This window comes from Nipponia nippon, unplaced genomic scaffold (assembly GCF_047370975.1).
Source record: "Nipponia nippon isolate SJK-2023a ecotype South Korea unplaced genomic scaffold, ASM4737097v1 scaffold_4, whole genome shotgun sequence".
NCBI lineage: Eukaryota > Metazoa > Chordata > Aves > Pelecaniformes > Threskiornithidae > Nipponia > Nipponia nippon.
Window position 1 is genome coordinate 42,575,455 of NW_028262358.1, and position 22,254 is coordinate 42,597,708.

General features: G+C 35.5%; 1 protein-coding gene across 8 annotated transcripts in view; it reads right to left on the minus strand.

Annotated features, from left to right (window-relative positions):
* Positions 1 to 22,254, minus strand: part of RYR2 (ryanodine receptor 2) — a 434,903-nt gene that overhangs the window by 128,084 nt on the left and 284,565 nt on the right. For all 8 annotated transcript variants that reach the window (XM_087777049.1, XM_087777051.1, XM_087777048.1 and 5 more), the window contains 16 exons: positions 21,482 to 21,596; positions 20,478 to 20,638; positions 19,624 to 19,783; positions 19,269 to 19,355; positions 18,293 to 18,519; positions 16,542 to 17,343; positions 15,800 to 16,000; positions 15,572 to 15,677; positions 11,846 to 11,989; positions 8,298 to 8,571; positions 5,283 to 5,397; positions 4,560 to 4,692; positions 3,229 to 3,332; positions 1,695 to 1,830; positions 819 to 1,005; positions 238 to 343 (listed from right to left, as the gene is read on the minus strand). In XM_087777049.1, coding sequence (XP_087633175.1) covers positions 238 to 343; positions 819 to 1,005; positions 1,695 to 1,830; positions 3,229 to 3,332; positions 4,560 to 4,692; positions 5,283 to 5,397; positions 8,298 to 8,571; positions 11,846 to 11,989; positions 15,572 to 15,677; positions 15,800 to 16,000; positions 16,542 to 17,343; positions 18,293 to 18,519; positions 19,269 to 19,355; positions 19,624 to 19,783; positions 20,478 to 20,638; positions 21,482 to 21,596 — 3,058 coding nt within the window. The remainder of the gene's footprint in view (positions 1 to 237; positions 344 to 818; positions 1,006 to 1,694; positions 1,831 to 3,228; positions 3,333 to 4,559; positions 4,693 to 5,282; positions 5,398 to 8,297; positions 8,572 to 11,845; positions 11,990 to 15,571; positions 15,678 to 15,799; positions 16,001 to 16,541; positions 17,344 to 18,292; positions 18,520 to 19,268; positions 19,356 to 19,623; positions 19,784 to 20,477; positions 20,639 to 21,481; positions 21,597 to 22,254) is intronic.

Sequence of the window (22,254 nt, forward strand, 5' to 3'; positions counted from 1 at the left end):
CAACCACAGGGAACAGTAATAAGAAAAGCAATGGAATAATTCCTTTAAAAAGAACAGCTTCTGAATAGTTTACAGAAATTCCTTGCAAATCAGCAGATGAACACATTATCTACATTAAGATACTATGTAGCCATACCTGGTAACGTGTTACTGTGAAAAAGCCAAACAGCAAACCACTGAACAACCAGTAAAAAAACTATGCCTTTACTGTCCAATGCATGAAGACATAAAACTTACATGCATTTCGGGGGCACAACGTCCTAAGAGATCAATCAAAGCAGCATAAAAGGTCATGATTGCATTTCCCATATGAATAGTGTCATCTTCTTGTTCTTCCATTTCACTGTAATTAGTTAAATGTGAAAACAATTAAAAGATGAAAAAAAAAAATACAATAAAGTTTTTACATCAGCAATAAATAAAGGAAATCTGCTCATAAGTGTAACAGCTTACATATAGTGGCTTCCTGTTAACTAGCGGACTTCTAGCTAACACAGAATGGAATTTGTCCCTAAAAGATTGTAGTGACATCTGCATTGTTACCATTTCTCTGTCTCATTTTGCATCAGGGGATTGATTTTTAAGTGACTGACAATGAACAAACAGAATTCTCAAGAGGATTTAATATTTAGAGATACTTAAATTAACAGTGCAGAGCAAGCACTATTTAGCAGAAGATAAATCTCTACCCTCCATAGAATCCAAGGAAGAATCCAGCTGATAATTCACATGTTAAAACAAACAAATCATGTCATGACTAAGATTATAAAACAAATAAACAAAAATGATAGCAATGTAAGCAATTCCACTGCACCTACAGGGCTTTACTAGATCCATTACTTGGGGAAGGTCCATCTCTTGTTGGATCTTCTGATATTTGTATTGCTTCCTCCATGGCAGCAAGTAACCCATTGCCTCCTTCTCCTCTTAGAGCTGGACCGAAACATTCAGGTCGACGGATAAGCAGTCTGACTACAACATTAGCATTCTCCTCCACACTCTCTCCTACCACATAGAACAAATATCAAGATTTAAGATTATATCAAAAAGACTTCTGAAATACAATCAGAAAAAGGTACACAAAAGTGCAGAATGTATGCATCAGTAGATACTTTTAACTACAAAACAGTTTAAATATCATTGCAAAGTTACATAAACGCACAAACATACTCCTCTATTATTGTAACAGAAGCTATGAAATACAACATGTGATTTAATTCAAAATTAAATAGAGCCAAAGAAGTAACTATGTAATAAAGGATGTTTAAAACATCACTGAAGCTACTGACTTGTAGTAAAGACTCACAGTCAAGTGAGAAAGTTAATGAGGGGACCAATATAGCTGCTAAACACTAAAATTGGACTATCTAAATCTTCATCAAAAGATGGGTGTTTGGCTCTAGCATGAGTTTTATCATAAAAAGATTTGGGACTCTCTGCTCTACTTTCAAAGGGGATGTGGGCATTTCAAAGACTAAAGATGGATCTAAAAAATGGGGCATAGGCTCGTAGGACCCTACATGACTTGTGAAATGGGCATCTAAGTTACTGTGTGTCTTGCATAATTCTGCTCTTTCTGCAAATCGTCCTTTAAATTTATGGTAACTTATCAAGTTGGCTTGTATTACTATTTTAAATGACAAACTTATCTGAACATTAGAGGAAGTTATAAAATTTATAGGCTTCTACTCTACCGTTGCAAAAAACAGCAAACCGAAGAAAATCCAAATATCGCTCTCCTTCAACTGGATTCCATCCAATGTCTGGGTAGCCTTTAGAAATCAACAAAGGACAACTCTGCAATCCACATCCAGCCAAGTAGCGAACAACCTAAAAGCAAGGTAAGATGAAAAAGATATTAATTGTGAAAAAGAAGTGCAGTTTCAACGGGAAGCGCCCTCATATGTTGTCTTGGATATGGTGTCCATATTCTATTATCCCCAACAAAACCATAGCATATTTTGGGCAAATCAGAAGAGCAGCCTCCTTCTTAGCTCACTTTCCCAATCTTTTCCTACTTCTGCCATGAACTGCAAGACCTTACTTATGTCAATTCCATTCTTCCTCTCTCTAAATCACTGCTTTGTTATCTATATCTCATTCCTCTTGCAATCCTGAGCATTACAAATTAGTCAATTCTGTAATATTCCCCAACTACACACTACCCACATTTGAAAACACATCTTCTAATATAACTCACAGGTCTACTCTTTTATTTTAACCTTTCCTTTTCACTTGCCTTTTTTCTTCCTTTCTTTTTAAACACACAGCAGTAACACTCCCTGTAATTCAGACCTATAGTCTCAGTAGTAGTTTTCAGTTGGCTCTCTCCTTTCTGAATTGTAAAAACTGTAAGCATAGCCTTTAACCAGTTCAAACAGCTTCTTTTTGCTGACCATTTATAAGAATGGTGAGTCTGAAAATGTCTTTTTAAACACACATGGTCCATCTTCCTTTTCCAAGAAAGGATCATCTACGCTTATATTATTCCTGACAGATGCTTTCCTACAAAGGTTACAGCATCTCCAGAACTGCAGGTCTTCAAGAACAAATTGGACAATGCATTCCACTGTCTTACTTTCTATTAGAAAGTGTTTTTTAATGTCTATCTTGAATCTGTCTTTCCATAATTTAAGCCACTTTTCTTATCCACTACTGACATAGTAACCATTATTCTATTACATCTTGCAGCAGCAATTTACATATTCTACACAATTGTCACATGCTCTCTTGAGTTTTTTATTCTTTAGTCTAATTAATCCCAATTCCTTCAGTCTTTCCTGAAGCAGGTTTAAATGTTAGGAAAAAATACAGATAGATACAGATATGTCTATGAAAATTTGTCGTATATTGTAACAAGTTGTCACAAGGCTTCTAGTAACCCCTATTGCATTATGCCACCACTGCATGTCACCAGCAAGACAGAACAACAAAGAAAGATTTTAGCAATGAAGTTTTGTTGGGTATGGACTCCACTGTTCCCAAAGTAAGAGCTGCCCTTGAGGCAATTCCTTTTGGTTATGCCTGTGTATGTAATAACCATAAACTCAGTTCAACTATCCAGACCACCAGCAGAAAGAAAAAACAATCAGATCCTGATAGTCTTCCTCTGAAAGGTACCTAAAACTCCCATATAATTCTTATAATTTTGGATTTTGATTACTCCAGGAAACAGGAATCTTCCCCTCTCTACAGGGGAAAAAAATGCTTGATAAAGAAGCTACCAACCTTCTCCAGATCAGGCTCCCTTAAAGCTAGTGCAAGTTCATTGTTATCCATCACAGAGGCTGCTGCAACATCTAAAGGAGTTGATCCTCGCATGGAAGGAGAGGCTGTTAAAATAACATTTAGTTTCAACACAAACTGAATAAAAAACAACAAATCCATAGGAAATATATTAACAAAATTTCTTAATAAAATATTACATTTTGTCATTAGTTAGCACATGATTATAAGTATATCATTTATACCACTCAGTTTATAATAAAATCATGCACTCACATGAAATTTGACATGGATATGAAATCAAAACACAATATACATGTTCAAGCTAGAAAAGACTTTTCTTACACATTCCTGTTCTCATCACATACTTTGTTTTAAGATCTCATTCTTTCTAATTTTCCTGACTGAACTTCGTTTTGAGGAAAAGGTAGCAGGGATTTCATATCTAAAACACTGATATTTTATCAAACATATTGAAATAGAAAATATCTTTAAGCTTTAAAATACAAGATTATATGTTTTCTATTTCTTTGAAAAATGGCAGTCATTATAGCATTAGAAAACGCTAACGTTTTCATATTAACACTCCAAATGTTTTTGATTTGGGCACTTTATCTTCAAAAAGATTTTTAGTTTATGATTCTGTCCTGTACCTATACATCAATAAAAAATTTGTGATCATTTAAAAAAATTACTATGATGATTCTAAATAATTATATATTCTCAGTTACAAGTACTAAATTAAATAAAGGATAAATGTATCTCCTCTTTAACACTTCAGTCTAGAAACGAAAGGCTAACATTTTAAGAAAATTTCAAGGTTCATTTCTGGGCATCTATACATGCATACCCAAGCAAATGAGCTCTGTATTTCTCCCACTGCCATAGGTGCATACTGAACAGTCTACAGAAGAAAGTGCAGGGGAGCAAGCTTGAGCAGTGAGAAGTAAGCCCTAATGAAATGCTGCCAACACTTATTTATGATTCTCTTCCTCAAAATCAAGATTTTATTCTGTTCCTCAAAATGTGCAACTAAACACCGACTCTCTCTTAATGTCCAGGCACATATTAAAAACTGTATACTAAATTACCTCAACTTAATGCTACTGTCAGGGGTTTGTTTGGAGTTAGCAATACAGTGAATGAAGATACTTTTGCACTGGGTAGAGGAGAAACTTCGACACTAACAGAGGACGCAGAGGGATGCAGAAAAACACAGGTGGTATTATATATATATACAAACACACACACATATATATATTAAAAAATCAGCAGAAAGTTTTAAGATTTTGGTTTTGGTTTAGAATCTCAAAAGCCACGTACTTACTACTTACCAAGGCCAACACTGCTGTTTTCCAATAAATAGCTAAGATGATCAAACATAGCTTTTTGATTCTGTCTGCTGATGCGGCAAAAATAACATAGAAAACGACAGCAGTTTGCCACCATCTTTGGGAAAGTGATTTCCTAAGAAGCAAATAAAAACAGACTGAAGCTCAAACTCTAAGACAGACATAAAACTTGCAAAAGATCATTTATCTAATAGCCTTTTAACACACTAACATTTATGCATTGTATTCACTGCACCTCAGTGAAGTTAACTGTTTAGGTTTCACCCTGGAATCAACAGGGCTTTCTCAGCAAGCAAATAACTCCTTAAGCCCCAAAGATCAAGGTATAAGCTTGAAAAACAAGAGCTGGGATCACCCATAAATTCTAGATTCAAACATGAAAAATGTGAATGCTCAGATTCACAGAGTAACACTGCATTGATTTTTAATTAGTTTCTAAAAAGATGTCTGCTTTAAAGTCCAGTAAGCATATAAAGTGCTATTTGCAGTTTTTTCTTTAAAGCATCTGAAATGACAATGCTAATTATATCTTCCTCCAGAATGGAAGGATAGATTCTTCTAAAAACTTAGTCAATTATTGTGCTAATGGAAATTAATAAGAGCTTACGGTCTCAGTACCCCCAGTCACTGCTCAGCGCCTTACAGGATAAAGCTTTGAACAGCTATATTCTAAAATCTCTGTCTTCTAACAGTGAATTGCTTTACCTTGGATTCTCCTCCACCAAGCACATTTACCATCACTTCCATGACAGTTTCATGCATGCCTAAAGCTCTCATGAGATTTGGATGTTGGTAAAATACTTTATTATTCATGATGTCTCTACAGGAAAACAAAATAAAAAAATTGGATTAAAATGTTATGGCCCAATAGTTTACTTATTACGTTATTTGCAAAGCTGATTTACTGTGCAATTCTTCACCGCCTGAGGTAAAAAATTACCTCAGGGAGTTTTTCAGGTTGAGTCTCGATCTCTCCTGATATTCTATTTTTCTATGCACGTTGTGGAAGAACCTGACCTTTTTTTTCCCATGTTATAGTTATTGCCCTAATCACCACTTGATTACACCGGAGTAGGATGCTCTTTTATTTTCATTAGAAATCCCATTCCAGATCTGAAATCATTTTCTGGCGAGAGCATGATCAAAACTGCTCTATTAGCTTGAACTTCAAATTCAACTAATCAATATTTTTGACAAAGCATTCTTTTCAGAATATTTCAACCTTGAGACATTTGACATCTGCCATCAAACCCAAGAAAAAAATTGTAGGGGAAAGAGAGTGTATATCCAGCTATCCTCTAAGCATCAGAAACAGAAGCTGCATAAGTATTAACCTTAGTTCATGAGTTATTGCTCAAAAGAACTCTTCTCGCCTACATATTTCAGCAGAACAGATTTACACACTTTAAAATCAGTCCTGAAGATTATAATGTAAATATTTCATGCAGACATGTTATGTCCAATAAAAATGTCTGGTTTAAAAAGTAATTAAATTTCTAAAAACTGTAATTAGTCCTGAAATCACACACAACCCATAAACAAATGTGAAAGGAATCACATCATGGGAGAAAAGGACTAGCAAGTCACTGTAGAAAATACTGTTGATAACTGTTCAAATTTCATTGTACATTTTATAGCAGTCTTTTTCTCCTGACCTAAAACTCCTGCAATCAGGCAAGGAAAATTTCAGCCTTATAAAAGATGAGATGTGAAGAGGACTGTTCCATCACTCTAAAAGCTACAAATCCACAACTATCAGTCATTCAACAGAATGCATGCAGTATGTCTGATGTAGGTGGCACTATCAGAGTTTTTGACTCCCAATAACTCCCAGAAAGATTAGCTGATTTTTTCCCCCCAAAGCCTACAACCAGACTTTGTATCAAAGATGACAGAGGATAGGCCCTGCCTATGAGAAGCGATTCATACCACATCTCCTTTCTTCACTAATACTTCATGCTGTGAAAAAATACCTTGATGGTATCAATCTGCCAAGTCATTCTAAACTCTTACTTGTCTACAGTAGCTTTCTTTTACAGAAATACAGTACAGAAAGTCAAAACGTCACCTCAGGGACTGGCCAGCAATATTACGCTACTTTGGAAAGTATATCCATTTTCAGTGTTCTGTTTAACTGTGGACTGCACTATGAAATGTCACACTTAAGAAAAAAAATCTTAACAGCATTTCTGAGGAAACTGAGTTTTTAAGCAGGAATAGGTGACACTTCCATTTCTCAGCTGGAAGAAAGGAATACTTTCCACTCACAGAAAAAAACTTGGCATTTCTAAATAGGTGCTGCAGCCCAGGTTAGGCTATAAGAGGTACAAATGGCACAGCTGGGTAACCTACAAGATAAACAAGACCACGATAGAGGCTACCAAGAAGGGTGATAGGAACAGGCAGTGAGAACACTAGCTTAACAGAAAGTACTCTTTCTTCCTTACACCAGACTTTGACGTATCATCAAAAATGTTGTTAAAATTAAATCAGATTCACAAAATCTTAGCTTTTAATTCGTAGCAGAAAATGTTGAGGACAAAAATTAAAAAGAACAAAAAGAAAGCAGAACATGAAACGAAAACCCCTCTGCGATTGTTTTTTTTTTCCAAGCACAACAATGCCGGAATCTAGTAATCACTCACTCATTTTAGACTTCATTAGCTTAAGTGAAATGTAACAACTCAAATCTGAAGTACAAAGGTGGATTTAGAAATACCAGTATTTTGCATGTCTTGACAGGTGATAGACTTTTCCCTTTGCCAAAGCCTTAGTATGAGTACACTGAACACTGCAACAACCAGGGAACGTTGATGGGACCCACTGGCAAGCTAAGAAGTAGGCATTGTTCAAGACGACACTACAACATTATGTGTAGACATTATTTGGATATTTGAGTTTTTCAGTAAGCTCAAAAAAAAAAAAAAGAAAAAGGTATTTTGCACAACAAAAGCTTCTCTTCTCCTTGCATTCCTGGCATTCTTTATATCATACTATCTTTGGTTGTCATTGCTCTTGCTGATTGGGGATTTCTAATAGATCACAGCTGATGTTTAATCTCACCATACATCTCTCAGATGGTAACATTTCTTTGAAAAAAAGTGAGAGAAATAAACAAACTCTTTGCTAGTAGAGATGATCATGTTTTCTTTACTGTTTTCTCCAATTGTACTCTTTATTAGGCTATATTTCACTATTATTAATCATATAATTAAGAAAAATAAGACTGGGTGAACTACTTCATAGTTCAAATAGTACCAACCACATTCAGTGCAATAAACAGATGCTATATGTAGAGACGCATGTAGACACAACTCCATTAGCTGATTGCTGAGGTGAATTGTATGTGTCAACAGCTACCAGTCACTGGATTCATATAAAATGGACAGTGTTCTTGATAGGGTTCTTCACAGCCATACCATTTAAATTATGGTAACAAGATATATTATCTAATATCATAAAACATTACATATATATGTTTTCACCTTTTCTCACAAGCAGTCTTACAGATGTCATTTGCTTCTGTCCAAAAATGATACATATAATGCTGCAAAGGCTGTATCTTACAGCTGAAGATACCACACAACTGATACCGGTGTCTGCATTTACACCCTAGCAGACTATTCACATTCAAACTTCATATATAACCTTGGCCATAACCATACAGCAAATAACAACAAATATCTGTAAATAAAGAGATGTTACACTCCAGTTATTTACCCTAATCCACGAATCATAAGTTTCTCTTCCTCCTTCCCCATTCTGACACTAAGCAAGGAACGGATTTGACCAAGGGATGCCAGAAGATTGATTGTGTCTTCCACAGACACACTATTTATGGTGTAGGTCTTTGGTAGGGCTCGAACCAGGCCACCAACACCATCATATTGGCGATGCAGCAATACAAACATGGCCCTCACTAACTCCGGGTCTTCTATCACTGATTCCTGGGCCCAGCGTACCATTGTGTCTGAAATCAACTGCTGAAGAGTAGCTGTGAAGAAAATCACAAAATTACCATTAATTACCATTAATTGCTCATCTCTCTACTGGTAGTCCCTCAGAACCCATCATGCAACATGAATTGGAATGAATTCAACTCTTAAGCACCTTTTTCTTGGTATTTCTTTAGCAGACTATCAAAGGAAAATAAAATCACACAAGAGAAGCAGAAACATCTCAAAACCAAAAGCCTATATTTAAAATTAAAACACAGAGAAAAAAATCTGATAACATAAAAAATTATGAAGACATACAAGATGCTCACAAAGTCACCAGATTTATCTCTACATACTGCTTTCAAGATTTTTCCAGGAATTCAGGTCTGAGGGTTTTCCTTACATATTATGAAGTAAGACTAGAAAAATACACTGGTAGTGAATGTAAACGCTGTATTATTTATGTATATGTCTAAGCTCTGTATCCACTCAAAATTTTATGATGTACAAAACAGAATACTTTAACTTAGTCCTTTGCCAAAACCAAAGGCCCTTCAAAAGAAATAGAAATTAAGAGACTCCAATCAAATAAATGGCAAATCATCATTAGCATATTTTTAATTCAGTCTCTAATGAAGCAAGAAAGCCATATCTGGTATTCTCACTGACAACCTTTATTAGTTGGGATATAGATATATAGACATAGAAATATTTGGGAAAGTCATATGTTAAAATAGACAAGCTATAAAATGCCAGTTAAGATTTGAGTCTACTGTTTAGAAAAATTACTCATGAACTAACAGTCAAGACAAAGTATTTGATAAAGACAATTGAATAATGTTCTTTTTCCCATCTCTGGAAATTTCCATTCAGGTTTGCAAGACTTTGTCAGATCAATTCAGGATCCTCTTGAGATATCCTGACAGTTATACACTAGAGAATTTCACCTTTAGTAGTTACCTAACTGATCGATTTATTTCCATGTCAAGCGGGTAACAGTGAGTTTGACAAGGGAAATTTGATGATCCCTCCTTAAGTTCAATAAACTACCTAATAAATATCCTGATGTTGAAGAAGCTGGCTCATGCAGACCAAACATCAAAAATATTTTCAAATTAGAAATCTATGTGTTAGGACAGTAACATGATTTTGGAGTAAACCAGATGCAATTTCAGGCTAAACTTAAATGAAAAAAAAAGTATCATAGAATCATAGAATCGTTAAGGTTGGAAAAGACCCTTGAGATCATCAAGTCCAATCGTTAACCTAGCACTGCCAAGTCCACCACTAAATCGTGTCCTCAAGCACCACGTCTACTCGTCTTTTAAATACCTCCAGGGATGGAGACTCAACCACTTCCCTGGGCAGCCTGTTCCAATGCCTGACTATCCTTTCGGTGAAGAAGTTTTTTCCTAATATCCAACCTAAACTTCCCCTGGAGCAGCTTGAGGCCATTTCCTCTCATCCTATTGCTTGTTACAAGGGAGGAGAGACCAACCCCCACCTCACTACAACCTCCCTTCAGGTAGTTGTAGAGAGCGATAAGGTCTCCCCTCAGCCTCCTCTTCTCCAGACTAAACAACCCCAGCTCCCTCAGCCGCTCCTCATAAGACTTGTGCTCTAGACCCTTCACCAACTTCGTTGCCCTTCTTTGGACACGCTCCAGCACCTCGATGTCCTTCTTGTAGTGAGGGGCCCAAAACTGAACCCAGTATTCGAGGTGCGGCCTCACCAGTGCTGAGTACAGGGGTACTTAAAGAAAGATATTGAATGGACAGGAGTTTACAGAAAAGAGAATGTTTAAAAAAGAAAAGAATTTGTGCTAAGATGTGCTAATACAGGGTAAGGAGAAGAAAAAAACAATAGTACTGTATTTTATTGTTACTGTCCAAACATTGTACTATAGGTGTTTCCATTGTCACACAGCATAGCATTTTTTAGAATAAAAACACGTTAAAAATAAGTAAAAGGATGAAATGTGTTTGAGCTGATATTTCAGAAGGATTGAAATAAATAATAACAAGAAGGGACACAATAGTAAGTTTCCTTTGCTTTTTGTGAAGAATTGCATGAGCTCCTGTTTTGATAACTGCAATACTGCATCCCACCTACCTGTGGGTCTGGCTGTTATCTTGCTTACAATGAAGAACCCAAGCAGCCTAGCCACCACAATACTGTTTAATTAGTTTAATACAATAATGTCTTTCTACTAACATGAGAGAGAGAGAATTAGATTTTGTAGAGCTTTAAGCTTACTACAAGAAAAAAAATTAGGAAACCATAGGATTCATCACCACATTCTGCATAGACCTAGCCTCTAATTATTACTGCCTGATATCTGAAATAACAGTTATAAACTGCAAAGCTAGAAGGCACACTCTCAGGAGGACAAAAATATTTCTACTTAAAGAACACTAAGCTAACACTAATAACTGCCAGCTAAGAAACCATCTCATTATAAGTACCCTGGAGAAATCTTCTCATCCCACAACGTTAGGCACTTAACATTAAGCAACCAAGTTAAAAGGCCAGTCTCCCTAGGAATTCTGTGTAGTCAATGATGGAAACCAAGTTTTTTTACCAAAGTCAGAATACCTAAACTGTGTGCCCAGAAATTCATTCCTGCTAGTAGGGCAGCAGCATAAAAAATGAGGACGCTTGAAAGTGCCACCCACCATAACAAAGGCAAAAAAAAATTATAAAAATAAAATCAGCATTAACAAGTAAAAAATAAATAAAATTCCATAATCAGTTGGTACCAAGTGCAGAACTTGGATGCCACTGGCAATGATTCTTATCAAGATGGAAAGACAGAAAGTGCCAGAAAAATGACAGAGCAACAATCACAATCAGGAAATCTTGAATTTTAGCTCGGGTGGGGAGGCTTCTCCTAAGTACAGCTTTGCAAATTACAGTCTAATTGCACAGTCTTCTTTAATTTGGTAATCTTCATGCAAATACTGACTTGAAGCTGCTGCAGCTGATTTTATGAGCAAGTTCTCATAATTAGGACCTTGCTACAGTTATTAAGCCTGCACTACTTCTACAAAAAAGCAAGATACATTCTGGAAGAATTATGACTTGAAAAAGGATCAAGGGTGAAAAAGCCAGTAGAAGAAATTTTCCAACTACATGCCATTGGGAAACAAATCTGCCTATTGTAAAAATTCCATTTGAGCTTGTTTTGAGTCAGAGCTACAAACTTCAAGGTGCACAGATGTTTCACTAAAAATCCACCTTGTTTTTGCTGAAAATATATGAAGAACTTCCTCCGCTGCTTCTTTTGCCTTTTGGAATTAGGTTACAATAAACTGATTTAATTTTGCTTACAGGATGTCTTAGCATCATCATCAACTGGCTTCTCAGCTTGCTTCTTCTTCAGATATGTAACTTTTTCCATAAGGTATAGGAGGCGACCCCTAATGGTTAAATCACTGTTTCCATCCAAGGTTCCATCTTCATCTAGTTCAATTCCTGAAATAAAAAATATACACTAAATAGCAAAAGAATAAAATTAAACAAGTTACAGACATGTTTTGTATCTTGTGTGTACAAACATAATCAAACTGAACTACGTTGTTCAGCTCTGTTAGAACTAGAAAAAAGTTTGATATGGGATATGCTTAACCAGCAGTTTGGAACAAGTACAGATCAGGTACATGTGCAAGGCAGGAAACTGCAGATAAGGATCATGTAATCTTATTAATTTATTGTATAAATTGTGTGTTATTATACATAAAATATATAGTAAATATATTTCTATACTCAACTCCCCCAGTATGCATGTTTCCATGCTAACGCTGATGCCTGTGTTTTGGACATATGCAGCTCAGAAGTGTAGATACAGTCCCTACTGACACAGGATGGTTCAACTGATACTAGTAAAGACTAGGAGATTTTTTTTAGGTAAAACATATCATAGAAGTGAAAGAATTAAAGCTACAATAAATATACTTTCTAGGGACCAGTCAGAAGAAAGTAGCCACCTTCACAATACAGCGGTTCTTTCATGATATTCCTATAACAAGCTATAAAAATGCAAAAAAAAAAAAGCATGTGAGGCTTTGCAGAATCACAGAACAGCTGAGGTTGGAATGAGCCTTTAGAGATCATCTAGTTCGGCCTCCCTGCTCAAAGCAGATTCAACTAGAGCAGGTTGCTCAGGACCACATCCAGTCAGGCTTTGAATATCTCCTAAGGCGGAGACTCCTCAACCTCTCAGGGCAACCTGCTCTTGAGTTCCATCACCCCTATAGTAAAAAAAAAAATTAAGTAGAATTTCCTGTATTTCAATTTGTGCCCTTTGTCTCTTGTGCTGTCACTAGGCACCACTGAGGAAAGTCTGGCTCAGCCTTCTTTACTCCCCCTGCCCAACAAGTATTTATATGCATTGATACAATCCCCCCGTGAGCTTTCTCTTCAAGTTAAACAACCTCAGTCCTCTCAGTCTCTCCTCGTACAAAAGATGCTCCAAGAATTTGATCATTTTTGATGGCCCCTCCCTGGACTCACTCCAGTGTGTCCATGTCTGTCTTGTACTCGGGAGCCCAGCTGTTGGCTTTCTTTGCCACAAGGGCCCATTGCTGCTCATGCTCACCAGGATCCCCAGGTCCTTTTCTGCAAAGCTACTTTCCAGTTTGGTCCCTAGCCTGTCCTTGCTGCATGGGATTATTCCTCCCCAGATGCAGGACTTTGCATTTCCCATTGCTGAACTTCATAGGATTCCCGTCAGTTCATTTCTCTCATGTTTTTAACTTTACTCACTCATGCATACATTGTAAAGGAATTAAAAATCTTGACCTATATCTATTACTCATGTTAAAATAAGCTTAAAGTAAAAAGGTCATCAGTTTTTTTCTTCTATGTTTTTTAGTTTCCAATGTAACTTCTAAAGTTAAGGGTTTTGTGGAGAGTTCTTTAGCAGTCTTGAATTTTATAGGATGTTTCTTCATGACATTACATCATTCTTCTCAATTTATTGCATCTGTTTTTAATTGTCTGATTTTTTTTGCATGAAGTACAGTTCCATTTCCATTAAAAGGTATTTTGTTATATTTTGTCCTAAGAGAGTAGTTAACACTAAACTAAATAAGGATCACCAGTAACTTCATATTTTACACTAAATCATATTACAAAATGGTTTGGATGGCAGTCTTTTCAACAAAACTAACACTGAAGATACTGCGTAAAGACACTGAAATGTCTTATCAATTAGAACATAGAGATGCTCTGAAATTACTCAAATGAAATGTCTGTTTTCCCACAGTTATGCAGTTCTCTGAGCTCTCATTGTATTTTTCTGATTTGCAAACTGTCAGTATAATTGTCTCTCAACCATTTCACAAGATGTGAATCCCCACACAGTGGCTGGCTAATCAACTAAACATAGGACTCAGGATGTGTAATTGTTTTACCTATTTTGCAATAGCCATGTTTTGAATACACAGAATAATTAATTCTGTTCTACTGTAATGCGTCCTCTGACCCACAAAATTAATTTTCAACTTGTAGATGTTGCGAATTACTATTTTCCCATAAAGAAAAGAAAAATAATGACAAAACTAGACCAAGTAATTTGAACAGAGTAGAATGATAGTAAACAACTGAAGAAAAATGGAAAAATCAGACATATAAAGCCTCTTCTCTTTTCAAATGTTATTTCTAAATTCTTTATTTCATCTTTGTTTTCTGTCAACTGACAGTTTACTTTGAATTTTCCTTTTATAAATTTTTTCATTTAAAATAAAAATATTTCATTTGAAGTTTCATAATGCACCTTTATCAAGTTTGTGGGTGATAAAAAATGGGGGGAGCAGAAAACACACTCAAGGGCAGGAATTTTTATTTTAGTAACAGAAATATCTTTGAGATGGACCAATCTAACCAAATTGTCTTATGATACACAAGGATATCAACTGTGCTTGCTCTACCAAGAAAGAAAATTCATGTATTATGAAGTCAGATATTGATGGCATGTTTTTATTTATTTGAATATTTTAAGGTAGTGAATTAAATAATTAAACATGTTATTTCCAGTTAAACTGGGATCAATAAAGAATGCAATTCAGGAGGAAAAGCACAGAGGTCCTCCTGTCCAAAGCTCCTTCCTTGACCAGAGCATTAGTTTAAAAAATATTATCACACATCCCTGCATTAGCTTCTTCTAGCTAATGGGACATGATGTGAAAGTTCAGCTGTTTGTTTGCTCACACTGTCTCCTAAGTGGCTCTTTTACTTATTTTTTAAAAATAGTGCACTGAAGTAAAATGAAGGGATGAGCATCCTTCAAACAGCAAAACAACAAAGCCCTCAACGCAAAATGTTAGGTAAGCATGCATTCCGAACAAAACTACTCTATAACTGAATTTGCAATATTCATGGATATGAGCCTGACATTTAAAATACACATTTTGGCGCTTCATTTTTATATCGGTATTTTTCTATTTATATTGTAACTATACTTCACATTTTAATATGACATAGAATTTAGTTGTTTTTTATGAACTAAAGTGAATAAATCAAAACTACATAAATTTAACTGCTCCTTTTAATTATTAGTCTATTTCAATAGATAATAAACTTTTATATCTTCATTCATGTCTGAGAAGAATCGGCCACTAACATTATGTTATATTGTGGTTAACATGGCCATAGTCAACTTGATACAGCAAAGATGACCTATACGAACCTATGCAAGGGAGTGCAAGGGAGAGGGAATAGGGCAGAGGAACCTCAAATAACAAGTGAGCTACAGCATTAACCAATACATTACGCCCAGAGAAATTCTCAGAGTTGTAGGGGTGAAAAAAACCCCACAACTTTTCCCTGATGAAGAAAAACATACTGCATTCCCTTCTAGTTTGACCAGATATGAGGATAAGAACATTTCCTTGGTTTTGACTACAAACTGAGTATCTTTATTTGATAGTATTTATAATGGATATAGTGTAACTTACAGAGTACTTAGTTGGTGTTTCTTATGTGAAATTATTTAGAAAAATTGTTTCTAAAGCTAATATAATTAAAAAAGTAAAAATATTCAGTAACAAGACTTACCACAGTGTGTCATTAGGTCTTCATGGAAATCCAGGAGTTGATCCCGAATTTCTTCAGGGCAAGGACAATCATTTTTATCATCTTTAAAGTTCAGCAGCATGTTAATCTTAAAGAATACAAAGGAAAGGCAAATGACACCAATCTCCAAAGGCAAAAACTTTGAAATCAAACAGAACTCTGCCATACATAGAGCACAACAAAAAATAAATTGTCCATTGTAAGCTGTACCTGCTCCTGAGGTGGGGATCGAAATTCTTTTGTTTTTCTAGCTGTCAGGGCAGCAGACATGTTCAAGGCCTGCATCACTTCATTGTACCGGAAGCGCTGATTCTCTTGAAGCTTGGCCACAAAATCATCCGAAAATGCTACAATGGCTTCTATTCGGTGTCGTACTTGGCAATCACACAGGTACTGGAGTAGATGACACATCTGAGAAAACAGTATCGTAAGAGAAAGAAGAGTTGGCAAGCTAAGAAGTACCTTCTGTATATTATGCAAATATGGATGGATTCCTTACAGCAGCACTTACTATCAAATAAAGTGACTGAAATCTTTAATGCTGTCATTTACTACATGTGAAGTAATCCTACACCAGGAATATCTGGCATCTGCAAGAGATTTATGTACCTCAGATGTATAAAATGTAAGACTTTAATAGAAGTTATAAGAGAATGGATTTTCTCCTTGCTTCTAGGGAATTTCTTTTCTGTTTGGATCCATAAAAATGAAGAATTCCCTGTTAATATCATTGAGAAAGTAATTCTATTTAATGAAACAACAGTTGTTTGATCTATGGTGAACAATTTTATATCATCAGAAAGATACTAAATCTTGTTGTTTCCTGCAAGGAAATTACTTCTCTATTTAACTAACATCAAAATGCTGTATTCCTTGAAAGAGAAATTACCAAATGAAGAAAAAAGGATCTATGAAGAAATGGGAACAACCACTATCACAGCAGTATTGTTACCTGTAATTTAACAGGTTCTGGAAGTTTCATCTGAAGGAGTCCTTCCTTTGGCACTTGCTCCCCTCTGGTTTCTTCCTCTCCCTCTTCTGACTTGAGCTCATCTGAACTCAGCTCCTTCTCTGAGAATTCAATTTCATCCTCCTGGCTCATTGCTTCTTTGAAAACCCGGGGCTCAATCAATTGCAAGATGTGTTTCAGATCCCCATTGTGGAAGATTCCCATAATTAGAAGGGTATAAAAGAGCTTGATGAGAGGGACAAAGAGAAATTCTGTAGAACCTCCAACTGGATCTCTGACATGGAGGCTGCCTTCCTGAACAGCTTCAGTCAGCATCTCTATGGTTTTGGCCTTCAAAATTTCCAGAGGGAATTCAGGGCTGAACTGAAAGCACTCACTGCTAATGCTTACAAAACTTGGAGAGGAGAACTGCATTCTTGGCCTTAATGAAGTGCTAAGTCCTATACCAGGGAGGCCATGTTTTTTGTTTTCATCAGGAAACAAAGTAATACTCTTGGTCTCATCTGTCATTGGAACTATAAATTCATTATTCATCATTAACCTGGCAGTTGCATAGGTATTGAGATGGATGTCAATGAGTAAGTCATAATATCCTGCACGTAATAATCCCGGCATATATTTATTCTCAATAGCATACAAGAGCTGAGATTCATCCACGTGGCTACACATAGCATGGGCCACTCGGTTGTTGCCTAAAGCACAAACAGCTGAATATAATCGGAGGGTATGGTAGTGAAATTTCAGCAATTCTTCTTGTTCTGTCAACTCTAAAATATCAATTGTTCTGCAGAGAAAAAAAAAAATACCGTAAATTCCATATCAGTGCAAAAACTTACTTGTAAGTGAAGGAATTCAAAATTCTCCCTAAGGATAACATTGGCACAATATCAGTTCTAGGCATGGACTTTTTCTGTGTTTCAGCTTTCATGTGAGAAACACTGTCAACCTAAGAATCAAGGACTAATAACAAAGTTCTATCAGGAATTTATTCAAGTTGCTCCTGAAGTACAACTTCATTTACTTTCCGTGCGGAAAGATCAAAATGATTTACTTTGACACAGAATACTTCTTCATACTACAGACAAGAATTTGGATAACTGAAAACAAAGGTTCTAAAACTAGTACAGGTTGAGGTATTTATATCATTTATTGTTTTTAGATCTGGGGTTGCAAAATGACAACAGACTAATCAGTTCATTTGCAGAGGGTCTGAGGGTGGAGTTGTTTTGTTTAGAATTCTTACTTAATCTCTTAGTGATTTTATTTTCAGTTTTGGCACTGGCAAAATGCTGAGACATTTGGGTAACAAAGAAATCACAAAGTTAAATTTCTTCACTTGTTTAAACTAGATTTAGGAAAATTGAAGTAATGGAATAATTGAATGGGTCACAAATCTTAAAAAAATCTCTACAAAAATAGATCTTTGCCTATCTTACAGATTATCTTTAATAATTTATAAAGAGAGTTCCTTTCATTTTCATTCAAAACCTATATATACTATTAAAGAATTTGGAGAGAAACTAGGAGCGGTTGGAAACACAACAAAAGGAGGCAGATTTTAAAACACTGAAAAATAAGATTAATTTTTAATAATAAATCAAAACACACTGCCTTTATTCACATGTGTTATAAATACAGAGAAGACCTTGGGTTTTTCTTATAGAAATTTTATTACATATCTAGCTTCATAATCCCAGCCTAGCTTTGATATACTTCAACACACAAACATCAACCTGTTTTCTTCGGGAATATGAAGGGCCATGAACTGCAAAGGATTCAGGCACTGTATCATCCAGCCTTGACGTTCACTAATCCGAGAGACATCAACCTTCAAGAAGTGGTTTGGCACTCTGCTCCAAAGCACATGAGTCAGAAACTGGACATGGAGACGTGGAGGACATTGAGAGACTGGGTTTTTGTGTTCACTTTTGAATAAGCCAGCAGATAATGGCATTACATTCTGGAAAATTCCAACAGAAGAGACAATCAGTTTCATCATCGTTACGAAACAATGAATATATGATATTTTTCAAGAAATATATTCAACATATAGTACAGTAAAGTTCAGTGCAACAGGAAATTAACATTTTCAGTAGGTTGTAAAACCACTTGGAAATGTTGGCACATTAGCAGCAAGAGAGCATTGTCCATAACAAATTTTTTAAAATAGCTATATTTGAAATAGAAACTTCAGTGGAATTTGTGGTCACTTCCTTGGACCAGAGGTCTGAACTCCACTCTTCTTTTAGCTCTTCTGATGTCTTAGATATCCATGTATCCAAAGCATAGAAGTAAATTTCAGCTCAGTTTTCTTGAGTGTACTGTTTGAATGTACTTTAAAACTATTTTAAAACCCTAACCCAATCTGCAGATACACCGGTCATCCATGCCCTGATTGTAGAATAAGAGATTTGCTTTACTGACCGCAGTGATTTCATTTCATCATGAAGGGTGAGATTCAGAAAATTCAACAGGACTTTGCAATATCCTCTGCCAATTCTAATCAGTTACAACTCTTCTCATCCAATGTATTCGAAGTATTTAAAACTAAGTTCAGAATAAAAATGTCAATAATGCAAACACTTGGAATCATAAAAATGTACCCAATACCAAGAACACATTGCAGGCAACAAATGGCCAAAAAAAAAAAAAAAAATATTTGATATGATAGATAAGTCCTAAACCTGCAAAAAACCAAGCATTATTTACCTTTATTCTTCCCAATTCAAACTGGAAAACATTGGGGCTTGTAGCTTGAGCAAATACAGCAGGAAATAACTTTGTACTTGGTTCAACCTAAATCAAAGATGCACAAATATATAACCACTGAAGACAACAAAACACTATTAAATATTAAAAAAACCCTTAATATCTGTATTGACAGTCAGTAAGTGCAAGCCTTTGAATGAAGCCCCAGAAAATCCAAATAGGAGGGAAAAAATCACTGTCATAACAGAGGCAGTTACTTTTTCTTCCAATCTTGTACAAAAGCTTCCAATAAGATGCAGTCTGAGGATTTGGTTTTCCCCTTTCCTACTCGAAGACATCATCAAAAAATACTCACCTGATAGTATGTGCCTAGTTCCTTGCCATTAGCTGTGAAGGTCAGCAGGCCACTGGCAGCGTCAACCAAGCAACCAATCTCCAGACCATTATTATTACGTCCTTGTCCAGGGCTCATGCTCTCTCCTGCGCACACCATATAGCAGTTGCTGCGTTTTATACTGAATGTCAAAAGACAAATTTATTTATGGATGGTGTGTAAACTTTATGTAGTGGACTAAGAACAACTTTGTATGGCTGCAACCAACAGGGCCTTGTGGCTGAAAACAGTGGATCCCACCATAACCAATGCCAAAATTCAATGAAACCTAGACTTCATAATTGAAAAAATAAAAACTGAAGATGAGAAAATATGAACAAGCTCCAATGTTTTGTAAAATTCTAAGAGAAAGAACTGACTTTGCAAGTTAACATTTTAAATCATTTAATGACGTTAAGCATAACACAAATTTTCTGGCATGGATCACAAGCTGAAGGATCACAAGCTGAAATGCTGAGAGGAGCTGTTGTTGCACTAATGTTGGCCTGCTCAAAACCAAAAAGTTCCAAAAATACTACAAGTTTTTTTGCTCTACTTTGTACCAGTTCAGAAGTCACTATGTACAGGATCATGGTCTGAAATTACATAGAAAAGCTGCACTATTTTACTTTTCGCTGCCTATTGATTTGATTGGATCATTACCCCACTGTTTCTTCACAAGCAAGAGAAGAGAACAAGTAAACTTACACCTTTTTTTTTTTTTTTTTTTTTACATCAACCCAATTACATTAAATGGGGTTGACTTACAGTTTATAAATTGTTAGTTGCTTTTATGGGTATAAAATATGTATTTTTTTAAGAAAATTGTAACCAACCTCTCATGAACCTTCCCTTTTTCATCTCCCAGTGTAACTGTGACAGTACGCACTCTGTCCAAGTCAAAGCTTGTGTCATACTGGTGAAAGTCAGATGTAATCCAGCCCACCCAGACATTAGCAGGTTCTTGACCAGGAAATATTCTCACTGAATAATAGTACTGTCAATAAAAAAATAATGTCAGTAAATGTTAATATTTGGTTTCCAGTGTGTAAGTTTGATTCAGAATTAATTTGTTGCTCTAAAATCTGAAAATATGTCATCTCTTCAAAAGTAGCATAGGCTTGTTCAAGCGCAATTCATAAGCAAAGCAACGAAAGAATATAAACACAAATCAAAATACAGCCAGCAAAAAATGCATGTTAAAGCAAAACATGGAAAAGATTAAAGATGCAGCTTATACACTTGTACTGTAGGCTTCTGCATCACAGCATTGTAGGCTATTTTTGTACTGCAGCTAAAATTTTTATCCTGTAGGTTACTCAGTTTCTAGTATTTAATATCTTTTAGAAAGAGGAGAATACATCCAAAAGAGAAGTATTTTTTCCTTTGAATATTGAAGAGTGAGTGCTTATGGAGCTGATCCTGTCAGAGACAGATGCACAAAACTTTTGCTGGGAATTCCATGAAATAAATGCTGAGTAAAATTAGTATAGATGTTTTCAAATGGTCCTGAACATTGACCTATTAGTTTAGTGAACTTTTTCCTGTTTACTCCATTATTCTTCCTCTTTTGTACTTGGTGTTATGAATAGTAGTTTCAAAAATGGATTCAATTAATTTATGACTTTCCATGTGGAAATGGTTTTAGAATGACAATCAAGTCAAAACAAAAGGAACATAGTGGTCTCAACTTCAGTAGTACAGGACTAGCACAGATATTTAAATTAAAAATTTTCCCTGAAAAGTACACTGTTTCTGAAACTCTTACAAGCAAAAACATGTAGCTATTAAAAAAATAGAAAAAGCCAACAGCTGAAATACCGATCCTATGTTACAATACCGTGGAAGTTTGCATCAAATAATCATAGTCATCCCTATCATCTGCTAGCACATCCTCAGTAAGTCGTGCAGAGTGACTCGAGCTATAATCTGGCTTTGTCCTCCTGAGCATAAATCTGTAATAAAATAAGTAAAATCAAAATCTACATGAAAAGCTCAATATATCAATATATATACACAAAGGAATTTTACATTGATACATTACCCCTAAATACATGATATTTATTATGCTAGCCCTAAATTCATAGTATTTATTACATTATTAATACATAACACTAGTTAGTTTATTACTTCCATGTAGATTAAAGCAAAATAAATTCTTCAGAAACGAGAAAGACAAGCTCATTTTTAAAAGCATTCATTTTAAATGAACTATGATCTTAAACTATATATCTAAAAGTTACTTGGAATCTAAATTCATGTAACTGAAAAAATTATCAGGCTATTAAACACCTGTGTCACTTCAGAAGAATGTGGAACCTTAAATAACCTTCATGCATTTAAAAACACCATCCATATGCCCTGATTTATTCTGCAATTGAAATATTTAACAAACCAAGTTTGGTAAAGAAGAGCAGAAAAGGAATGGAAAGCTGCAGTAATATTGACTGGGTTACTGCCCAGTGTTTGCATCTCCACAGCATCATCAAGTTAGGTGTTCAGCTCCTGATTCCATAAGAAAAATTAGGGAGAATGAACATGTCAACTAGAGAATATTCTTATGATTATTTGGTTCATTGAGTGAGATAAGAAGCTAGTGTACATTTCTAGATA